We start from the raw sequence: 22,719 nt of genomic DNA on the forward strand, positions 1-22,719 counted from the left end.
CGGCTACTAGAAACAAGAATACACTTATGAAGAAATTATGGTTAACCTAAAAATGGTTTTAAAAAGCACCTGCCACCACAGTTTCTGTAGTTTCTATAGTTTCCTACATACAGCTTCTGTTCCAGGCGAAGTTTGGAGTTTATGTCCACGAAACAAAAAGTATCAGAATATATTATTTTATCACATTATATTATTATTTTTACACACTGTATTATAACTTAGGTGCTGCTCGTTTTCTCTTGTTAGTGTTTGACATAAAATGCAATGCATATAGAGCTGGACAGATTTTCTGGTTTGCAAAACAAGCACTTTACAGGATTCCTTTATTGCTGGTACTCTGGCAGCCAACAACAGCACAGCTAAACCCTGCACACTTGTATCCTGCAAAAGAAGCTTGGAATAGTTGCTGCTTTTTATTAAACACACACACAAATATCTTTGACTTGATAAGATTGATTTTAAAGCAGATACACCTAACACAAATGTCATAGTGGCTAATTGCATGACTTTAGGGATTACAAATCTGAGAGCTTTGAGAAACATGATTGCAATAGTATACTTCGCCTGTATGTGAGAGAGATTTTGGTAACTACACTGCTTCGTTTGAGTTCAGATTTACTGAACAAAAGATCACCTTGTTATTAAGACCTGCATACTGCACTCTTTCTCTTCCATGAAACTGCATACTGTCCGCCTGTTTTAAAACCCTCTGGGGTTCTTCATTTATGAGTCACACTCAGGACCTTCGGGTCAAAAATGACCCAGAGGCCGGGATTCAGGTATACTTTTTTTCAGTAAAATCAATCAAATGTATTTTTGTTCAATAATATTTTTTCTTTCTTTTTTTGTGTTTTGAGAGAATTTTATGATAATAATAATGAATAATGAATTTTTATGCAATAATTATGATCCATTTTTACCCATTGAATATAATCGAAAATTTATATATATATGTATTTTTATTTTTATTTTTATTAATGCTGTATTTTATTTTAAAGTACAGCCAAGGCCTATAGAAAACAATTTTTGAAATTAGATTGGTGCCATCTGGTGGACAAATTAAGCATTTTTATCATGCAATAGCACATTTTTACCACTAGAGAGAATGTACAGCTCTCTGTAGAAAGGCTTGTGAATTCTAGTGATTTTTGCACATATTTGCCTATTTATTTCAGGTTGTGGATTTTAATATATAATCACAGATTCTCAAAGACTATTTTTGTCAAGTTTTTTTTTTTTTTGTTTGTTTGGTTGATTTAAATGGTTATTTCAAGTGCCAGTTTTACTTTATAATACAGTCAAACCTGAACATTGCACTAGAAAGAGAACAAATGGAAAGCATTTTGTTATCCATTGTTTTAATTCTAACTTAATAAAAAAAATTACATTATTTAAATCATAACATATTTTTATTTACCTTTTATTATAAACATTTCCATTAAAATTATTTTTTGCAATTCAATGAACAGTAACTCTTCAAAATTGCCAACAGCAATTATGAACAAAAAACAAAAATAACAGCAAACGTATAATCATTTTCAAACAGTACATGTAAATGGAAAATAGAAAAATAAAAAAAGTGTCACGCTGGGCCTGGGTCGCTCGAATAGGCCTGGAGGTTACTAGGGAAGAATTCCATCCTTTGACCTTACTCTGTTTGTGCGTGTGTGCGTGCGTGCGTGCACACGTGCTTGTGTGTGTGTGTTTGTGTGTGTGTGTGTGTGTTCAAGAGAGAGACATGGTGTGTGACTTTTGCATTTTGGATCCAATGTCTCCCCTTTATTTGATTCATTGATTTTATTTCACATATTCTCACATATCTCTGTTACAGTTTCACCAGTCTCATATTTCCCTATGTGTGTGTGTGTGTGTGAGTGAGTGTGTCTATTTTGCAACCTTGATGGCTTACAGCCTCATGCTTTTATTGCTGTGCACTTTATTTCTTACATTGATGAATAATTTCTTTTATTTCACACATTTCCCAAAATTAGCTTTTGCGATGATACTTTCATTTGTGTGTGTTTTTGTGTGTATAAGTGTGTGTGTGTGTGTGTGTGTGTGAATTTTTTTGTCTGTTTTGCACTCTTGATGTTTTAGAGATTCACCCCTTCAATGTTGTATGCTTTTTTTCTGCATCGTGGCTGATTTGTAGATTGTACACACAAAAAAACTCAGTATTTTCATATTTTTGCAAATTTCCCATTCATTTCCTATGTCGGGTCATTTTTGACCCGAAGACCCTGAGTGTGACTATTTTTTTTACGACCACTTAGACTTTTAAAATCCTGTCCCCAATTTTTTGGGGTGTTCATATACCAAGTACCAAAAAAGTCACCAAGTTTCGGACCATTCCGATGAAGCTACGATTTGTAACATTTTTTTAAAAAAAAATTTCGGGTCATAAATGACCGAAGAACCCCAGAGGGTGAAAAAAGCAGTTTTTTTCCATTTATATTTGTGTGAGGCTTCCAGCATCCTCTGCTTTCATTTACTTTTTATTTACAAAAACAGTATGCTATGCTGCTTGATATTGCAAACTGTTATTTGCTATCATATTTTAATTTATTATGATGATCATAAACACACTTTTGGGCCCACTGTGTAGTATGTGCATAATAGAAGCTCACTGTTTGGGGAGTGTAAATAAGGGCACAGATTAGACCTGTTTTTGGACACCATGTCACTATTTTGTACATTTGTGTTAGTTGAATCAGACTTTCCATTACAGATTATTTGCTTTTTTGCTCTGAGTAAGGCCATTTGGACACAGAAAATGTGTTTTAAAAGAGATGGAGTGTACAGTTCTTTGAGCCACTCAGAGAAAGAACAATTATAATCCACTTATGAAATGATGAATTGCATTGCTGCTCAGTCATCATCTCTGGTGTGCTTATGATGATCTAGCCTAGGCCTGATTATGTACAGCTACAAGCAGTATATGTATAAGGTTATATGTTTCACAATTCGGAGCAGTTTTATCTGTCATTTTTCATAAGAGAGTCCCAAGGCCCTGGACTTGGATTCTGGTTGGAATCAGAAATGTTTTTCCTTGTGTTCCTTGGTATTTTCCAAGGAGCTCTGCCCAGCTGCTTCTCATTGTTTCCATTTGAACATTAATGGAATAGTTCAACAAAAAATGAAAGACTGATGAAAGTTTTCTCACCCTCATGCTACAAGATATAGATGGGTTTGTTTCTTATCAGAACAGATTTGGAGAAATTTAGCATTACATCACTTGCTCACCAATGGATTCTCTGCAGTGAATGGGTGCCGTCAGAATGAGAGTCCAAACAGCTGATAAAAACATCACAATAATCCACACTTCACGGTCTCCAGTCCGTCAGTCAATGTCTTGTGATGTGAGAAACTAAGGGTTTGTAATAAACAAATTCATCTTTAAGACATTTTTAATTCCAAACTCTCTCTTCTGGCTAAAATACAGGACCTCTATATAAGACTGCTTTTTCCAGTGAAAAGTCATCTCATCTGAATCAGGACAGAAATGGGCACAGATTGAACAGTGTTACAGTCCAAGACCGTTCTTATCAAATATGTCTGTGGATTTTGATGTGAGAGGACAGGAAGTTGACTTTTTCTATGGAGGAAGTGTTATTATGTATTATGGACTCTTATTTCAGAATGATGTTTGGAATAATTTCCGATGGCACCCATTCACTGCAGAGGATGCACTACGGAGCAAGTTATGTGATGCTACATTTCTCCAAAACCGATCTGGTGAAAAAACTAAATCATCTAAATCTTGTATAGCCTGATATTGAGTAAACCTGTCATTTATATTTAATTTGGTTCAAATGTAAAGGTATCTATATATATATATATATATATATATATATATATATATATAAGTAGGTCCCCCGCCAATGTTCAAGACATGGTTCATGGTTCGTGGTTCGTGTCTGCAGCATATACTGTTTTTCTTTATTGTTCTGCAAATGCCATTTCCCTCTTATGGCATTAACCTTAAGTTTTATTAAAGTCTGTGAGCACCAAATTCAAGGAAAGATATTTTGTTCCAGTGTATGATGAAAAATCAATGATCCTGAATTTTGCACTTTCGTCTCAGTGCTCGTCTCCCTGCTGTGCCTGCTGTTTCCAGAGACCGCCGTAATGAGTGTGGACCTGTGAATTGATTCAGCAGTGCCATAACTATTTGTATGGGGCAATTTCATAGAATCACACATTACGTTATTGCTTTTCTTTTTATAACAATAAAATGGACATGCTGGTACTTGTGTTTTGAAAGTGACTATTATACATATATATATATATATATATATATATATATATATATATATATATATATATATATATATATATATATATATATATATATATATATGTATATATATATATATATATATATATATATATATATATATATGTGTGTGTGTATATATATGTATGTATATGTGTGTATTTTTATGCATGTATGTATGTTTTTATTTATCAATGTATTTTATCGTTGTTAATGTTATGTCCGTCTGTATGAATTCTGGGCATGGTGCAGAAATGCCTCATACACATTTTTAAGTAGTTTATCTGGATACTGCAGGAAGCTTACCAAGAAACCTTTGCATGACCTAATTATTCACACATTATGCTTTAAATTTCCATTCAGGCATTTATGTGTTCAGAAACAAGAACACATCCTAAATTAGCACATTTTGCACACTAACCAACCATTAACATTTTGATAGATGGCATTTACTTAAACCTAGCTGCCATTTGAGTTTTCTTCCCATAAAAGCAGCAGAATCCCGTAATAAGATAAAGTGATGCCATCAATGCACCGTGTTTTACAGCAGTCTCGATGCTTTTTAGGGACTGTTTTTGATGTTTTGATGCAGTCTGCAGTTTCGCCTTCCTCACCAAGTTTTCAAAACATTTCATCCTCTTGCAAAGTCAGCCGCCTTCCGCTTTCCTTCGGTGCTCCGCTCTGAATCTGTGTGGATGGAGAGATGCTTTGACAGAAACTACAACTAATGCTGAAAATCCGGGAAGGTCTGCTGCCTCCATTAAATTTTCAGGATATGTCTTCAAAGTGGGAGAAGGTTTACTTAGAAGTCTCTGACCGTTTGAGCCGGGAGAAAGTGTGTGTGTCTGTGTGTGTTCAAAAATGCCCTTAGGTCATGTGTTTCTTAATCTCACGAGGCCAGATTTTTGGTGTGCTCACTAGCATAGACAATCAGTGTATGACTTGAGACAATGTCAACACCACGTCACTGTGACATATGCGATCTAAATATCGCAAGAGCAATTCAAGATGGCAAGTTAGAAGTGTCCAACTTCACATCTTCGTTTTCAGTTCTTCCCTTGACTGCAAGTGGCAAATCTCACAATGGTTCGCAAATCCATCTCCAAACAAAGTCGAATTAATCTTTTCACTATTGGCATAAAGTCCAATTCAGTTTTCAGCTTGTTCTGATCAAGAAGAGCCCACTTAGACAGGAAAGATCTGTCTGATTGACATGGAAACAGCCAATCACTGTTTGTTTGGTCCTGACGTGGTTGGATTGGATTTGATGTGTTAGGGAAGGTTTATAGAAATAGAAATCACTAGAAATAGCTTTACAGTTGAATTCAGGATTGAGGAAACTGTTTAATAATGCAGAACGTTCTGACATCTTGTTAATGTTTCCAGTGCAGATGCGTGACAGAAACGCATGTTCTTCCACAATAAACTGACAGACACATTAAAGCTAACATGCAAATGTCATAGTAATGTCTTTGTCTTATTCAGACGACAGCAGGCCTGACCACATCGAGCAAGGCGTTGGTCAGTTACACTTCACTTCATAAATTCTGGTTTCCCAAATGGACAATGGGTTTATGCGCAAAATATTAGGATAAACTATTGAATGGGTTTATGCGCAAAACATTAGGATAAACTATTCTTGAGCTCATTCTAGCCTCTGAATGTGAAATGAAGGAATTAAAGTACTGCTGTGCAGCACAGTGTGTGTGTGTGTGTGTGTGAGGATCAGCAGGCTTTCATCAGTGCACATCAAGTCCAGTTTATCCCGCTCTAATCTCTTAACAGTCTGTGAGGATGTTCCAGTACTGCTGGAGTTTGTGTCCCGCTCTGATCTCGAGGTCATGTTATATTGCACACTGATGAGGTTTAAGCCAGTAAGCCATTTATTAAGCTTTGAATAACTATCTGATATCATCACCCCGGTCACATATGACACTACCTGACAATGAAATTACCCATTTGGTAAAAATCTAGAGGATGCTAGATAATAAGGCATGTGACAAAAACAGCAGGGATAAATCTTGTTGGCATTTACTATAGGAAATAGAATTGAATAGAAAACTGCAACCAAGGTGTGAATACAGATTCACATTCAAGGATCTAATGAGGCAGAGTAACTAACTAAATATAAGTAGTGAGGCTTGTAACTTTACTACTTATTCAGTGGTGTGCAATAGGTCAAGCCAGAGTAGCTTTTTAGTAACAAGCTACTTTTCCCAACATTGTTCATTTTAGTGGATTGGTTCACTCATTTTGTGTATTCTTTTAAAAGCACTGGTTCAATATTTTTTTTTTTCACCAATTCAGTTCTGTTCTCTGAATGGCATTTATTTTATAAATATTGAAACATTGAATTACTGTATCTATAGTATAATATTTGTGCAGATGCTGCTTTTAATCATTCTGTCCACGAAACAATAAGCATCAGAATTTATTATTTTATCACATTATTTTATTATTTTAACACACTGGATTAAAACTTAGGTTCTGCTCGTTTTCTCTTGTTAGTGTTTGACATAAAATGCAATGCATATAGAGCTGGACAGATATATAATTTAATCATATATATATATATATATATAAACTACAATTGAAAAGTTTGGGTCAGTAAAATAAATTAATACTTTTATTCATATAGGATGCATTAAATTGATCAAAAGTGACAGTACATGCATTTATAATGTTGCTGAAGATTTCCGTTTCAAATAAATGCTGTTCATTTGAACTATTTATTCACCAAAGAATCTTGAAAAAAATCACCACACAAATATTAGGCGACAGTTTTAATTTTCATAACATTGAGAATTATAAGGAATTAGGGATGTTTATTTTAACCGGTTAACCGTTAACCGTCTGTTAAGAATTTTGACCGATTAATAAAATTAGTTTAGCGGTTTAAAAAGTAATTTATTTATTTATTTTCAGTAATTTATCAAAATATATAAAAAAATTGCTGCATGGTTAAAATACGCTACACGTATAAACAAGTTGTGTTTTTTATAGAAAGAGAAAAAAAAACATAAGTCACATTTTATTATTTCATTCAGAAATAGGCCTAATGTCGACTTCAAATGTTTACAAACATTATTATAAACACTGTAAACATAGCTAGGTTATTTTAGTTCCCCTCACTCCACATCAAATCCTTTTAATTAACAGTATTTAGAAAAGAACAAGAATTAAAAATATAAGAAGCTATATAATAATATAAACGACAAGCCAAAGTGAATTTATTTAGGCTGAAACGAAACTGAAACCAATGTTGGGTCTGTCATTTGACACAAAATCAAATGTTTCTGTATTAGTGATGTACTTGAATATTATTCATTAGGCTACTACACTCGCGTTCCAATATCAATGTAAAAAAATGTAATGTAAAAAAAAAAATCTAACATCACGGCTGTACGGTGATGACACTTCACAATATACTGTAAACTATATACTTAAACTGTATACTTAAACTGAGCAGTGTGTTTTTTCCCCCATATGTTTGAGTGACTGTATTTTATTAACAGTAAAGCAACTTCTCCTTTTAATCATAAAGATAATCAGAATTGTAAAAGGTTTGCCTTCATTTGTGTACATTCACAATAAGAACAAATCTTTGTGCTTTTGTAATTGGCTATAAGACTAAAGAAAAATAGGATGCCGCTTTCTGCTGTCTGGTTTCCTTTCACGCAGCACAAAGGTTAACGCGTCAGTTAGGAAAAATAACCAAAATGAACATCCCTATAAGGAATATTTCTTGAGCGCCAAACCAGTGCAATGCAAGGTCCATGCACTTGGCCCAAGGTAGGTATTTAGTGCTGGATGAAGGTTTCCTGCATATTTGGTATTTTCAGCTTGAAAAGTTATTGAATTTAGGTTAAACTCAAATCTGACTCCATTTTATTATGATCTCGAATTTAGGTTGGAATGCAAATTGGTTGTGGGCTATGTCAGTTTATAATTAGTATTCTTCTGACATTTGATTATTCTAGTTAACTCTTAATTTTGTATTTTCTAGGGGTGCTCCGATCACGATCGGCCGATCGTTAATGCGCATTTCGTCAGTAAAGCCGGTTTTCTAATCAGCGGTTAATTCCATCAGGTGCGTGATTTCACATAGAGCAGCTGTTACTACACAGAGCCGTTGTTAATAGAGAAGATGCGCAAATCACGTTAATTTTCAGCGTTTTTTGGTGCATCTTCTCAGTTAACAACGGCTCTGTGTAGTAACAGCTGCTCTATGTGAAATCACACACCTGATGGAATTAACCGCTGATTAGAAAACCGGCTTTACTGACGAAATGCGCATTAACGATCGGCCGATCGTGATCGGAGCACCCCTAGTATTTTCCTGTTCATTCGGGTGCTTCTGTCACTAACAAGGATGCAAAGTAATCTTCTAGAGTCATTAATTACAGAGTAAAAGAGAAAAAAATCAAATGTAACAATTTATAATCAGACAAGTAAATACTGTATGTAGTATGTCAATTACAAGAGTATCTTGACTGAAGTTTTCCTTTAAATTAAGATTATTAAGCTGCCCCAACGCTGACATCTTCTTAAGTGGAAACATAGATCATATATTCAGAAGTTTAGCTGTTTTCTGTTTTCATTCTGGAGGAATATCCGAAGGGAATGTCTAACTATGTCACCTTTACAGTTGCATGGATGAATAAATGTGGGTTAGAGTCTTGGCACTCAGCGTTATCTCTCAAACAGGAGACCAGCAGAAGGATTTTCCAGAGAGGGGAAACACACAGGCTCAGGCTTGTTTCTTAGACAGATCCAGTGCTTTATCGATCTCATGTCATTTCTAGCGGCAGCTGCTCATTGATGGATCATCCTTTGTGGAAATGGGATAATTTACCAGCCTAATCAGTTCAGTGCACAGTGCAGCGACTCTCTTACTCTCAGAGAGTTAAAGCCCGTTCATACCAGGAGTTATAACTACAATGATAACTGCATTAGTTTCCACTTCAAGGGGTGATAAGTTAATGCACTGTTTATAATAAGCTCTCGCTGCAGTGTTGTTGTCTGCTGTTTTAAATGCTTATGGTCTTAAAAATTGGGTGGATTCATTTATCATTCATTATAGCTTTAGTGTGGACTTCTCTATTCTCATAGAATTAAAATGTGTTAGAAATAAAACTGTAGAGTTACAGTTAACTTAATATTGCTTGTTTGTAGTTTTACTTTGTGTAACAGTGAGGTGTGAAGAGAAGTACAGCTCCAAAAAAACTAGTGAGCTGCATATATAGTTAGCATTTCTAAATGTGTGGTTATATTTAACATTATTTGGCGATTTTTTTTTTTTTTCCACAGCCAAAGTGCATAATTTCAGCAGAAATCTACGCAATTGGACATTTTGCATGAGGGTGAAAGATTTCACCCCCACAGGTTTTGCAGTGGCTTCAAGTTGGCTACACAGAGTAGCAATAGAGAGCTGTGACTTCTGTGTGAGCTGTGCTTCATATTGCTAATGTGATGCACCTTAAGACTGAAATCCCTGCTCTAGGCTCTGTGGAAGTTGTATTTGTGGCAGTCGTAAAGCATACATCACATGCAGCCAGCAGGGATCCGTTGCTGGTCCTCTTAGCCATTCTTTGTTTTATGAGCTTGAAGTTGGTGACTGATTTGAGCAGAGGCCATTTGTTACTCTGTCAGTTTTGTATGTGAGCTATGTAATGCAATTCAATGCAACTATTAAACTATGTGCAATATAAGACCGGCTATTTAACCATATTTGAACATATTGTTTATTTTCAATAATTTATCACAGTATTTCTCTCCGAAACTCAAAAACCCAACATTTTTTATTCTCTTTGAGGCATTTCAGTTACGCAGGGACATTTCCTTCCTTGATCCCCAGATGCTAATCATAACAACTAGTTTTGAACATTTCTGAACAAATATTCTCTGCAATACTTGCTGTCAAACTGCTGGAGTGTTACAGTGCAGTTACTAAAAGGTTCTTGGGTTTTAGTGCATTGCTATTAGGTTGTTAGGGCGTTGTTAAGCGGTTACTTAATGGATGCTTTTACCTTGTTGGGCTGAGTGGTTCCAAGTACGGTAATGAATGGTTGTATAGTTATATTTCTTCTTGAGCCAGGTTCAAGGAAAAGCTAGGTTACAAACTGTAAACATCCTGAGTGACATCGCCATTCACATTGGTCCCTTGTTTGTTACCTGGCTTCCAGTTTCTCTCTTTAGTCGACCAACAATTAACAGGGTCACATGATTTGATTTCAAGTTTTCTTTTCTCTTTGGAGAGTTACATGCTGTTTGTGAATAGATAAGATCCCTAAAGATGCAAATCTAAAGAAATACTGTATTCTTTATAAAAGATGTAAGACTACATCACAGTGTGGGAGGATTTGCATAACACCGCCCAAATGTTCACGCTAATGACAGTAGTTAAATATGACCTTTAAACAGTACATACTGTATGTGGCACATCAGATTGACAGACCTCCACCCTGATCGACTGCGTTGAGGCATTCTCATTCTGCAACGCTCATTTAGATCAGGAATGCATTAGTCATCACTCCAGAGGCTTCAAGACCATGATTTAGTATTGTTATTATGACATCTGATTTTATGAAAATCCTAAGACCACTAGCTCCTATTTCCCACCCAGTCACTGGTTTATTGAAAAGAAAGCCACGAGATTGATGTGTTTTTTTTTGTGTGTTTGTTCTTCCGTCGACACTGAACAAGCTGTTTTACTGATCATGAAAACATGAAATCTACCTACAAAAATGGACCAAGATCCTGTAGATTCATCATCATGTCACACATCTCACGGGCTTGGCAGTAAACCATATGCTGCTGCCTTTGTTTTAGAGTGCTCAAAATTATCCTCGGCCTATTGATCCGACAGCACATGAGTGATTGCAGTCACATGGCCTCTGCTTTAATGCGGTGTTATTAGCACGGGCTGTCGATCAGTCATGTGGAGCAGTTTCTGCTCAGATAACTGTCCTGCTGTGAGTCCTGGATCCGTATGAACTGACCAGCTGTTCTGTGAGCAGCTTATGAATTAATGGCACTTTTGACACCAAAAAGGGAGGATTTCATTCGCTCCTCCCCATGTGTTGACCATTATAACAATATCATAATATTAGATCATCTTATGCATTGCCTGATGATCACACAACCAAATGTGAAAATTACTTCAAGCTGTTGTAATTTTCAGTAGGATCCCAAAAATCGGAAACTAGTTTCCACTATTGTAAAAGCTCCTTTTTGGTAGTTTCTATGTATTTTTCATTACATATTATTTTATCAGAATGACAATTATTGTGTTCCACAGAGCATGTGCAGATGAGTTCATGATCACTGTCACAAATGTGCTTATTTGATTATTAATGATGTCAAAATAGTTTTAAAATATTTTATATTTTATTTTATATGTATATCTTCTTATTTTATATATATATTTAAAGGAATGAAAATGATATTTATTCATATATTTATGTTTATATTTATTAGATTGAAATGCATTTACCTATTGGTGTTTTATTGACATTTTACATTCATTTAAAATAAATATGTATATTTTTATATTACATTTTTAAACAGTATTCTCAAAAATTCTATTTGTTAAAAAATAATAAAAAATCAAAACAGACAAAAAAAAAAAACAAATATTTACAAAAAGCATTGACTCGAGCTTTTGGACTGCACTGTTGGTTTGAAACAGTGCTGAGATATTCAGTATTGTCAGTACTAGCTCTCAGTGTCCAACAGTTTGTCATTCTGCAGTTTTGTGTGTCTGTTAATCAAGTCATTTGCACCAGCAGACGGTGCATAATCTTCAGTTTGCAGTGACAAACTGGTGAATTTTGTCACGATGCTGGTGGTCACTGTGGCAATACTAGATGCAAAGTCTTACACACAACACGCCCGTTGACATGTTCACTAAATGGAGAGAATTATAACTGCCGTTATGTTTGCAGCAGATGCTGATAGTTAACGGCCTGTTTGTAAGCAGACTTTGCATTGTCTCAGCATGTTTTGGGCTCATTGTTCTCCTTCAAAGAATGCATTTCATTATGGAGAATATGGGAGTCGGTTTGTAATTGGTGAATTAACTTCTGCTGCTGCTTCTCATTTCCTCACTCACTGCGTGAGACTCGATGTTTTTGTAGTTCAATTAAAATGCTGGAGTGTTTGTAAAAACTTACCGCGATTTCACCGTGTGGGATGTTTTCCTGATCAACATCCTTGTTGGTCTTAAAACAAGATTCTCGTTAACAGATTTTCAGATTCATCTGATTCTTATAGCACAAAAAACTGAAATTTGCTGAATTGGCAACAGGAGTAAAGGGCTTTATGTATGTATGTATCTATATATTTATCAGTTAATTAATTAATTAATTCATTGGATAGTCACTGGATTTGTCAGAGTATTCCAGGTTGGTGACAAAAGGCTGCAAATTTATATAGATATTCATTGAAAAATATGTTGAAATATGCCTGATCTTGAACGAGTGTTTAAATAAGCTCAGTTATACCTGGCTCAGTTATAATCACACTAGGGCTGGGCTTTATGGCTAAAATTGACTACACTTGATAATTTTTCTTTCATATCAGTCAATATCGTAAATTATCAAAATAATGTAATATCTTTTAAATTCTTTATTAATTGTGGTAAAACTATTCTTTATGGTCAGAACATGACGAACACGCCACATTTTTGAATTCTTTACACTTCCAGTTCTCTTTCCTTAAAATAGATATCTTGATAATAATAATAATAATAAAAAATGATTTTTTTATTTCTGCATGTTCTAATGAGTGATATTGTATAAAAAATTTGTGTTGCCTGATTCTGAAATGTACTGTATCTTCAGAGCAGTTTGCAGTGCAGGCTGCAATATTATTAATATTACAAATTTTGTTTCTCTCAGAGTTGCATATTTGACAGTAGCTTGAGCTGACAAAGTAGCTCGCATTAGAATGCAGATGTTCATTATCAAAACAGTAACATCTGTTTGAAACAACCTCTTTTTTATATGGTAATGATTAATTATTATGACTGTTTAATTTTTATTAAAATTAACCATTGGTCTTCCATAGTGGCATGCATTTGGATCATGATAAGCAAACTTAAAACCACACATATAGCACATCAGTAGCATGGTAAAAAATATATGATGTACTTGTTTGAAAAACAGTGGTCTGAATACATTTAGTATAAATGCACAATGTTATAGCTACTCCTTTCATATATTTAATACGTCTACATTAATAATATAATAAAATTCAATCTGAATATCCCACATTTCTGCCACAATACGATGGTGCAGTAGTGTTACTACAGTAAATCCATGGTAAAGGATGGTGATTTGTAGATTAAAAAGCATACTTACTGTATAGTTGCACACAAGTGTTTTGCGATGATTACCATTTTATCGCCGAGCCGTACATCACCATCCACAAAAAGCAGTTAATGGCAGTTGATTTAAAAGATATTTTTGTATGCATTTTCTGTTCACTATGGCAGTAGGAATGAATAAAATGATGGATGATCATATTTTTGAAGCATTAATTTTTTTGTCTCTCTGTCAGATTTGGATTAGTGGTTCTTTCCATCATGCCAGTGCTGGTGGACAGGCTTCAGCTTCAGAGAGTGTGAGCTCCACTGAACTGCGGGGATGAACATGCCATTGCACCAAATCTCTGTCATCCCTCGTGATGTCACTTCCTCCTGGGTGTCCAGCAGCGGGAAGGCAAAGGAAAAGGATAAACAGGTTCGTCTTCCACCTGATAGACACAGTACTATAATCTGTGACCCTTGCTATACCTTCATCCTCATTCCTACTGAAAGACAGTATCCTGTTTTTACAGTTTTTACTGTTTTTTTGGTTTCATTAACATTTTAAGCTTTCTCAAACACTTAGGAAATATTTGGGACGCTGTGCCTTTAAGAATTGTTTACGTTTACTCAGCATGAGGTCTCTTCAAATGACTCTTCATTTAATTTACAATCCTGGTCTTATTTTGAATAAATCATCATCTCTCACTTTCAACATTTGATGTTATCTATATTCTATTGTGTAAAAAAAAAAAAAAAATCTTTTTTTAATTAATTTTTTTAAGTCTCATTTTTCATAAGTGTCTTATGCTTTCGAATTTCAAATTTAATAATTTTGAGGAAACTGTTATACATTCATATAGATGAATGGAAAATTCAAAAGAACAGTATTTGTTTGAAATATACATTTTTGTAGCATTGTAAATGTCTTTACTGAAGTATTCATTTCTTTGAAAAAAAGAAATGGATTATACTGACACTAACTTTTAAACGATAGTGAAATATATTGAATTTACAGAAGATGAATGAACAAATTAATTTCTAATGATATGATTCCTTTAAAGAGATATCTTTTCTACCCAAAATGCATGTGGATATGATAAGGCTTTGTGCAAGTGAGAGTTTTGGTATCATAGGTTGAGACTGTGTTTCACAGGTGGGAAGTTGTGGTGTCAGATGTTGTCTAGCCTTGTGACCCATGATTTATCATCTGCCTTATTCTTTTCTCGGAAGTCTGATTCATTAACACTTAGGCCCAAAGGAATCTTAATATTCACCCTCATCAGTTTTCAGCTTGTGCAGCTCTTTAGCCGGGCTCTTTTGTCCTCTTGTAGTCCGGCACTCTGTTTGAGGAAGACTGGACGGTGACACTAATGAGTGTTGTTTCATTGGTGGCCTGAGGCTGGGTATTTCCATCAGCTGTTTGGTTGTTTGTCAGAGCCGGGCAGGAAACAGGAGACAAGCTGCTTTTCCCCCCTTTGTTGGATCAAGTAGCAGGAAGTCTGTTAAATCCTAAATGTCGGCATGTCAATCATCGTTTCCAAACTATTTTCTAAGAATCACTCTTAATCAAAGGCTCTGCATGTTTACATTTCTACTGTTTGGTGGCTGAACTTTTTTATAGAATTTCAGTCTTGTGTACTCTGTGTCTCTCCATGGATAGTGGTTTGTGTATCAAGATCATCGTGGAGATATTGATGGTCATTATAGCTGGACTTAGCTGTCTGTCAGTTCGATTTGTTGACTTGACTTGTTGACAAGTTTCTGCCTGAATGACAAAAGTGATTTATATATATATATATATATATATATATATATATATATATATATTGGGGGCAATGGGCTTAATTGTCATGTAAGTGATGTTACATTGCAAAACTGGTTTCATTTTGTATTTCTTTCTTTTGGTTTTGTGCATAAAATATTACACATCATGTTCCTGACAGGCTCCGTGAGACTCACCCTACATCAGTGATGGCACTCAGTGTAGTTATTGAGGCTCTTTTGATTGATGTTGATTGGTCAGAGATGCATAGATGGGTGATGGGCCATGAATATTAGTCACCGAGTCACGATAATCAAACCCTGCAGGAATTTAATGACCACAATCCTTCAAAGCTCCATCAGTGGATTATGCTGCGTTTAGTATGACCCTTTTATGCTCAAACACAAACTCTGTTTTTCATCAGTTTTGAGAACATTTTTCTTAAATTTTCTTGCCTATAATTCCTTCGTTAGTGGTTTTCTATGATTGAGCTCCACACTGAATTTCTTGGAGTCTAGAGAGACTCTTTACTCTTAACACCTGGAGCTTGTGTTTGGTACAGACTGAGGACAGTATCGTTTACCTCTCACTCAGCATACAGATCAGCCGGGGGGCGTATCGCCTTTAGGCAAAGAAAGCACAGCCCATCTGCCAGCAGCAGACAACTCCTCCTCTGTGTCTCTGTGGAAAGAAACCCTCATTCCCACTGCTTTAGATTCAGCGCCAGCTCCCATTGCGGATGCAGTGCTATTGAATGCTCTGAAATGAACAAGTGGCAGAACTCTCAGGTACATGTCACGGTGATATTTCTTTGTATTGTTTTGCTTGTGCAAACCTTATAAGCTCATATCAGTGTCAAATTGATCTTTTAAAGGTGCCAAATGCAAAAATTGAGGTAAAAATATCCATAACATGACCTACATGCATCAAAAGAATGAGAAGAAATAAGGGCGATGATGTCATTAAAAAAATGTCAAGTTATAGTGCTGCAGAGATATCAACCTTAATTAGCATTAGCATTACTAGCCCCGGCCTGACAGGTGTCGTAATACCAGTTTCGGCCATGGGAGGCGGTATGCGGGCAACATAACCACCAGCCAACCTGCAATACATGAATAACTCGCACGGCTTGTGGGCGTGTACTTGAACCTGATGTCAATCGTGTGGAAAGTACAGCACACTACTTCATTTCAGTTCAGTGAAGAGAGTGTCACCCGCTACAGGGAAACAACTGCGATCGGAAACACAAATCAAATCCTATAAGAAAAGGAGCCGAACCAGAGTAAACATCAGCACTGCTTTCAATCGCTGGAGAAAACTGATGGACCTGAAAGAAATGAAGTTCGACTCCGAACTTGCAACATTTCTTTTGGATTGGTAAGCTAACGTTAGATGCTGTTAGTATTTCGCTAGAAGTTTGTTTTATATGTTTGTGTAACTTATTTGTTTTCGGGAAGTTATAACATAGAAATGTATTGAAGGCTGTTCGATAAACGTGCTAATGTTAGCGATGGCTAATCGTAGCTGCGTTTGATAATTAGCTATCTATAATTTACCCATTGTTTTATTTCATAACTAACCTGCTCTGTCTAGTCTGTTGGTCTCCGTGTCCTCTTTGCTTCGTGGTTTTTCTGTGCGTGAGAAAATTGATGTGTGGTGTGAAAGCGCGTGAAAAGAGTCAATTGCGTGTGTCTCACGGTGAATGCTTGAGAGTTGGCATCTCTGGTTACGTTGGTTGGCGCTAGCTTTGATCAGCTGTCTTATGTTTACCAATGATGTTGAGAGAATGCTGTCTGTCAAATTAATTTAATTCAAATAATGTGTATATACAACTCAAAATGTAATATGAACAAAACGAATAGGAACATATTGACTGGTAAAGGTGAAGGGGAGTAGCTTGAAGATGTCATGTTTCAATATCACTTGACATCACCCAACGTTCTTCTGGAGGCAAAACGTCCTCTTATGCTTCGGCTATGGCTGTAGGGTTGTTGTGAAAGTAGGGGCGGAGCATAGAGACTATGCCGTTTCTCGTTTGTTACTCTAGAGTAGACCAATTCACTTTATTGAGCCATACTGCCCCCATCTGGTATGGAATGTGGAGTATGACTTGATTTTTTTTGCCAAACATTACAGATGGCACCTTTAAATGAAATCTAAGTGTCTGTGACAGTGACTGCCAAAATCTACCACCATCTTGTTAAAATGAATATCATCAGGCAGCAGTATATCCCAGTGCCACTAATACACTGTTAACAGGCCTGGATTGACTCTACAGACCTTTTGGGATCCAGACTCAAACTTTGGTTACCCACACTTGAAGGAATAGCAAAAGTGAAAAGTGAAAAGTAAACAAAGATATATATTTAATGATGTTTCAACTGTTTTTGAACTAAATAGAGTCCAAAATCCTGACACTGACTTCAATTGTATTGGAAAGACATTTATCTCCATTTGTATACAAACAGGAAAATATAGGCCTAAGTCATACAGATTTGAAATGGCATGATTACTTTTTATTTATTTATTTTATTTTATTGATAATATATTTTTCAGCACCACACCACAGCATGTCAAAGCATGTCCACTAACTGCATGTGCATTGTTGCAGAATATTATTTTTATTTATCTGAAGAAGGAAAACTGTCGTTTAAATGTTTGGGGTTAGTAAGGTGTTTTAATGTTTTTGAAAGAAATCACTTATGCTCACCAAGGCTGCAATTATTTGATCAGAAATACAGTAAAAGAGATTTTTTTCTATTTAATATATATAAATAAAAATAGATAGGAGATATGGGATATGTGAAAAAACGTTTTAAAGCGAGGAGCGGTTTCGAGCTTTGTGATCAAACGCTGACCTCTGGACACAACGTCTTCTTGAAATCTGTTTGTCGAACAGCATGACGCTTTCATGAGCAGCTGCTGTGTGGAAATAATCTCTCAAATAATGCAGAGAGAATGAGCCTTGACTTCACGAACTGACAGACGTGAACAGAAGGAGACAGAAATTGAACTGCCGCTTTGGCATGAATACAAACAACTGTATTTATCTGTGAAAAATGTAAATTTGGCTGTTCTGTAAGTCTGTATATTTTGAAAAAGCGCTTCGTAAACCGGAGGGCAGGGAAACTGGCCAAACGTTAACAAGGCCATATTGTTCAAATCTGTCTTCCCTAGAATGCCCTGCTTTGGGCTTTTTGAATGTTAGTAATATGCTAATAAGGATAAGAGCCTCACAGCTCTGTAAAATAACTTGAAGCCACCAGGAAGCTTGGGGGGGAATGTTTACTGAGGAGCAACAGGATTTTAATGCCAGCACTATCTTTGTAGGACGCTTTTAAGCTTCCTCAACACTCTAATCTCCTCGAGAGAGACCAAGGTGCCGTGTGACTGCCAGAGCAACTTGTTTGTGTCAGTGTTTGACATTTGCAGTGATATCAGCATTGCTCAGAGTGTGGTGTATAATGTTGCTGCGGAGTACACTGTCAAATCTGTAAGTTTCTTTTGCATTAAGTGGACTGCATACTTGAGTGCAATGCTTAGTTTCTCCTATATAAATGACTGTCTAATGTCATTTTAGTTTGAGGTTTCAGAATAACAAAGCAGACTTAACTAAGACTTTTAAACTTTATTGATGGCATATGGAAAATACACAGGCACCCTAACTTCCTGGGCTGGAATTTTCAGGGAAAGAAAATTGCATTGCACCATATATCGGTAATGGAAAATTATCTGTATACTGTATATTATAATTCAAAGGGTACAGTATCATGATTTTGCTTGTTTGTCCATAAGACAAACACTATTTCATGTGTAATCAATGTGCACAATACCATGGCTAGAATAAAAAATGTGTTTATTTCTGACCATTTAATTGAATGAAAAAAAAAATATTAATTGATTTTTACCCACACTGCTGTACCATTCCAGCCTTCACTTGATTTGTCTTGAGAGATTAAGATTATTGTAAGCTAAAATGACCCACTTCTCATTTGCCAGCAACAGATTGTGAGCTCCTTCTCATCATAAAGTCCTCATTGTGAACGGCTCTGAGAGAAACTGACAAGCTGAATGCACCCTTATAGTTTATATTCTTCAGAAAATTCCAGGGAAACCTTCAGATGCTACAGAGATGCTGTCTTAGATGACAACAGGTGGAGGCAGTGCTTACAGAATATTTTCTTAACCTAGGGAGCATTTGAACTGGGTAAACTACTGTCGGTGGATGAAAGCACAGTCGGTGCGCTAACTATATGCAGTCATCTAGATGATGCCCTGTGTTCATTAGAAAGTTAAACTAGTCTTCAGGAAACTAAATTTGATCTATTCAGTTACCCAGTTAGCTAACCGAACTGAAACCTCATACTTGAACGTTTTAGAAGGCCCTACATAGGCTTCATCGTCCTGCATTGTGCAAATAGTGCTTTTGTTGTACTGGCTTGGAGACTAGACTCAAACTGATTTCAACAGAGTTTGGCATTAGCATGAAATAAAAATACTGGATAAATTGTCAATTTTTCAGTAAATTAAACTATTTATATAATTTAAAAGTGAACTGTACCCCTTAAAGTTTTGTAGTCGGTAAAATGTTTTAATGAGTTAATGAAAAAGGTTTAGTGAGCTAACCGAGCCTGCATTTATTTAAACAAAAGTATGAAAACAGTAATATTGCAAAACTTAATTACAATTTAAAATAATTTTCTATTTTAGTATATTTTTACATTTAATTTATTCCTGTGATTTGTAAAGCTGAATTTTCAGCATCATTACTGTAGTCTCATAATATGTTTTTTTGCTGCTCAGTTTTTATTATCAATGTTGAAAACAGTTTTGTTGCTTAATATTTTTGTGTAAATTATTTTACATAAATCTTTGATGACCAGAATGTTCAAAAACATTTATTAATCAAAAGCATTTATTTTAAAAAGAAATATTTTGCAACATAAATGTATTTACTGTCAGTCTTAATTAATTTAATGCAAGGCTGCAACAGACTTTTTAACATTGAGAGGGATTTATTTAATTTATTTAAAGGCACAAGTAGCTAAATGTGACATTATTATAATGTGTTTATGTCGGGATTGTTTTAAGTTCATTTAAATCAGAAGTTGTTATTTTTTAAAGTCTTATAAATGTCCCCAAAAGGGGTCATGAACTGCCTTTTTTATTTTATTTTGTGCTGTTCTCTGAGGTCCACTTATAATGTTATCAAGATTTTTCACGTAATAAAAACAGTTGCTCACACTTTTGTGGGTGCGACATTACTGGGATCCAATATAGTTTCAATCTCTCTGAAAATTCTGCGTTAAATTGTGCGTTGTTTGTAAATGAAGCTGTAAAATGAAGTGAACAAACAACTAAACTTTTACTGATGCGTTTTGGAACTGCATTCAAAATTAAATTTATCCACTGGTCACTTTTTACCTAATGTTGAGATCAGAAGGAAGGCGATGCAAAGATTGTGTTTTTATTCAACTTGGCACTAAACAGCATTTTGTTATCTTCAGAGCATCTTTATATTTTGATTTCTGTGTAGTCCTGCGTTTGCCTCTCGTTATTTACACTATGTGCACAAATCAGTGGGCGGAGCTAAACAGGCAGTGATGTAGAAGCAGGCGTTGATGATCTTCTGTGATGGTAGGGTTTACCTGCTCTATTACAAAATAAAGTGGCACATTACACAATCTGACATTTTGGCAGATTGGCTCCAATGTAATACTAATTATTATGTTTTGAGTTCTGAAACTTACAGAATGTTTTTATAGAACAATGACCTCTTCCCTGTCAAAAGATCAATGGATTTTTGATTTCTCAGTTCATGGCCCTTTAAAATTGATAGCTCTCAGTTATTCTGTAGACTAATGTTGAATGGTTTTAGTCAATGGTTAAATATGAGGGAGGAAAAAAAACAATTTCCTTGAGTCCTTAGTAGTAAAGGTATCAGTGATACTTGCCTTAACTCAAAAAATGTTAGTGTCTTTAAGTGGTTTCTACATTAATTTGCAGATTGAATGTGAAATTTTTGCAGTATAAAAGTATATTTGAAAACTTTAATGTTGTGGGATTCAATTGCGTAAATTTCAGAAACCGTGCGATTAATTAGTTAATTTTTTTTAAATCAAGTGACAGCACTATGAAAAATAAAATTATCTTGTAGTGAAGTGTAGTTTTTTCCAAACCTTTTGGCAGTTAATTAACCAAACAGAATTCCTTTAAATATATGTTACTTTAAAGGTTTATTACAGAATTGGTAGTTTAGCCTTTCATCCTGCATTAGGTGAAGGTCTTGCAACTCTAAAAGTGAGAATTTTGTGAAAAGCTGGCATATAGTTTTCATCATGTGTGAGAAATAGCCTGCCAGTCATATAGGATCACAAGCTTTCGTTTCATCTGTGTTGTCAGGCCCGGTCTAGTTGATGACATCACCGAGGCAGCAAGACAGCAGAGGTTTCTGAAATAAACCACATGTGCGTTGTACCCTGTAGATTTTGCCCAGGCATTCTCGAGAAATGAACTGTGAAAATATCAATATTGTTGTCAGCATGACTCGTCTGTGTTGTCCATCATTTGGTAGGTGAGTTGCTGCATTGCTGGTGTCTCTCTCCTTCTCGCTTCCTTATCATTATTCTTATTCCTCCCTTATTTTCATGGTGGTGCGGTGGTTAAAAACGTGGGCAGAGATGATAATAGCCCCTACTTAACCCTAGGGCATAATTTTCTCTGTCTCCTAATTTAACTCGTGTCCAGTGAGATGTGGAGTTGGACAGCAACTTAGACAGCCAGTTGACTGTCGATGTTATGCAACCCACAACCCCACAACAGTTTGTTTTGTTGTTATGTGCCAGAGTTATCCCAAATCGATTGTTTGAATTTACTGTACTTAAATTAAGGATGCACTGATATGAAAATTATATGTCTAAATTAAAAATAAATATCTAAAAACTAGAAACATTCATTGGAATGCTACAAGTGATTTTATTTGTTTTTGTATTTAGTCTTTAGTCTGTATTATGCCTCAACAATCTGGTTTTGAAGAAGTATCATAGTATAGTGCTGCAGCATCCGTTCAGCTCAGTTACAGTTCTGTTGCCTCCATCTCAATATACTGTACAACGGGACAAAGATTCACATCAAAAGTTAACTCAGCAGTAGAGTTACACTCACAGGACACTGCACTTATTCGCAATCCCTAAAGTACATTATTTGCATGAGCGTTAAAGCCTTGCCAGTTAAACACTTAATTTACTTGCAGTTCTGACATTCTCTTTTTCTGAGCATGTACAGCTCAAGCACAGACAAAATACTGCCAAAAACACAGAAGGTTTACACACACAACACAGTTGGTTATGTCTAAAGTGAAAGTAAACAGTT

General features: G+C 35.5%; 1 protein-coding gene across 5 annotated transcripts in view; it reads left to right on the forward strand.

The window, feature by feature from the left end:
- The window catches only part of LOC128026410 (E3 ubiquitin-protein ligase MARCHF8), an 80,506-nt gene that overhangs the window by 4,811 nt on the left and 52,976 nt on the right, over window positions 1-22,719 (forward strand). For all 5 annotated transcript variants that reach the window (XM_052613518.1, XM_052613513.1, XM_052613515.1 and 2 more), the window contains exon 2: window positions 13,838-14,019. In XM_052613518.1, the coding sequence (XP_052469478.1) occupies window positions 13,924-14,019 (96 nt within the window). In that variant the 5' untranslated portion in view covers window positions 13,838-13,923. The remainder of the gene's footprint in view (window positions 1-13,837; window positions 14,020-22,719) is intronic.

This window comes from Carassius gibelio, chromosome A13 (genome assembly GCF_023724105.1).
Source record: "Carassius gibelio isolate Cgi1373 ecotype wild population from Czech Republic chromosome A13, carGib1.2-hapl.c, whole genome shotgun sequence".
Taxonomy (NCBI): Eukaryota; Metazoa; Chordata; class Actinopteri; order Cypriniformes; family Cyprinidae; genus Carassius; species Carassius gibelio.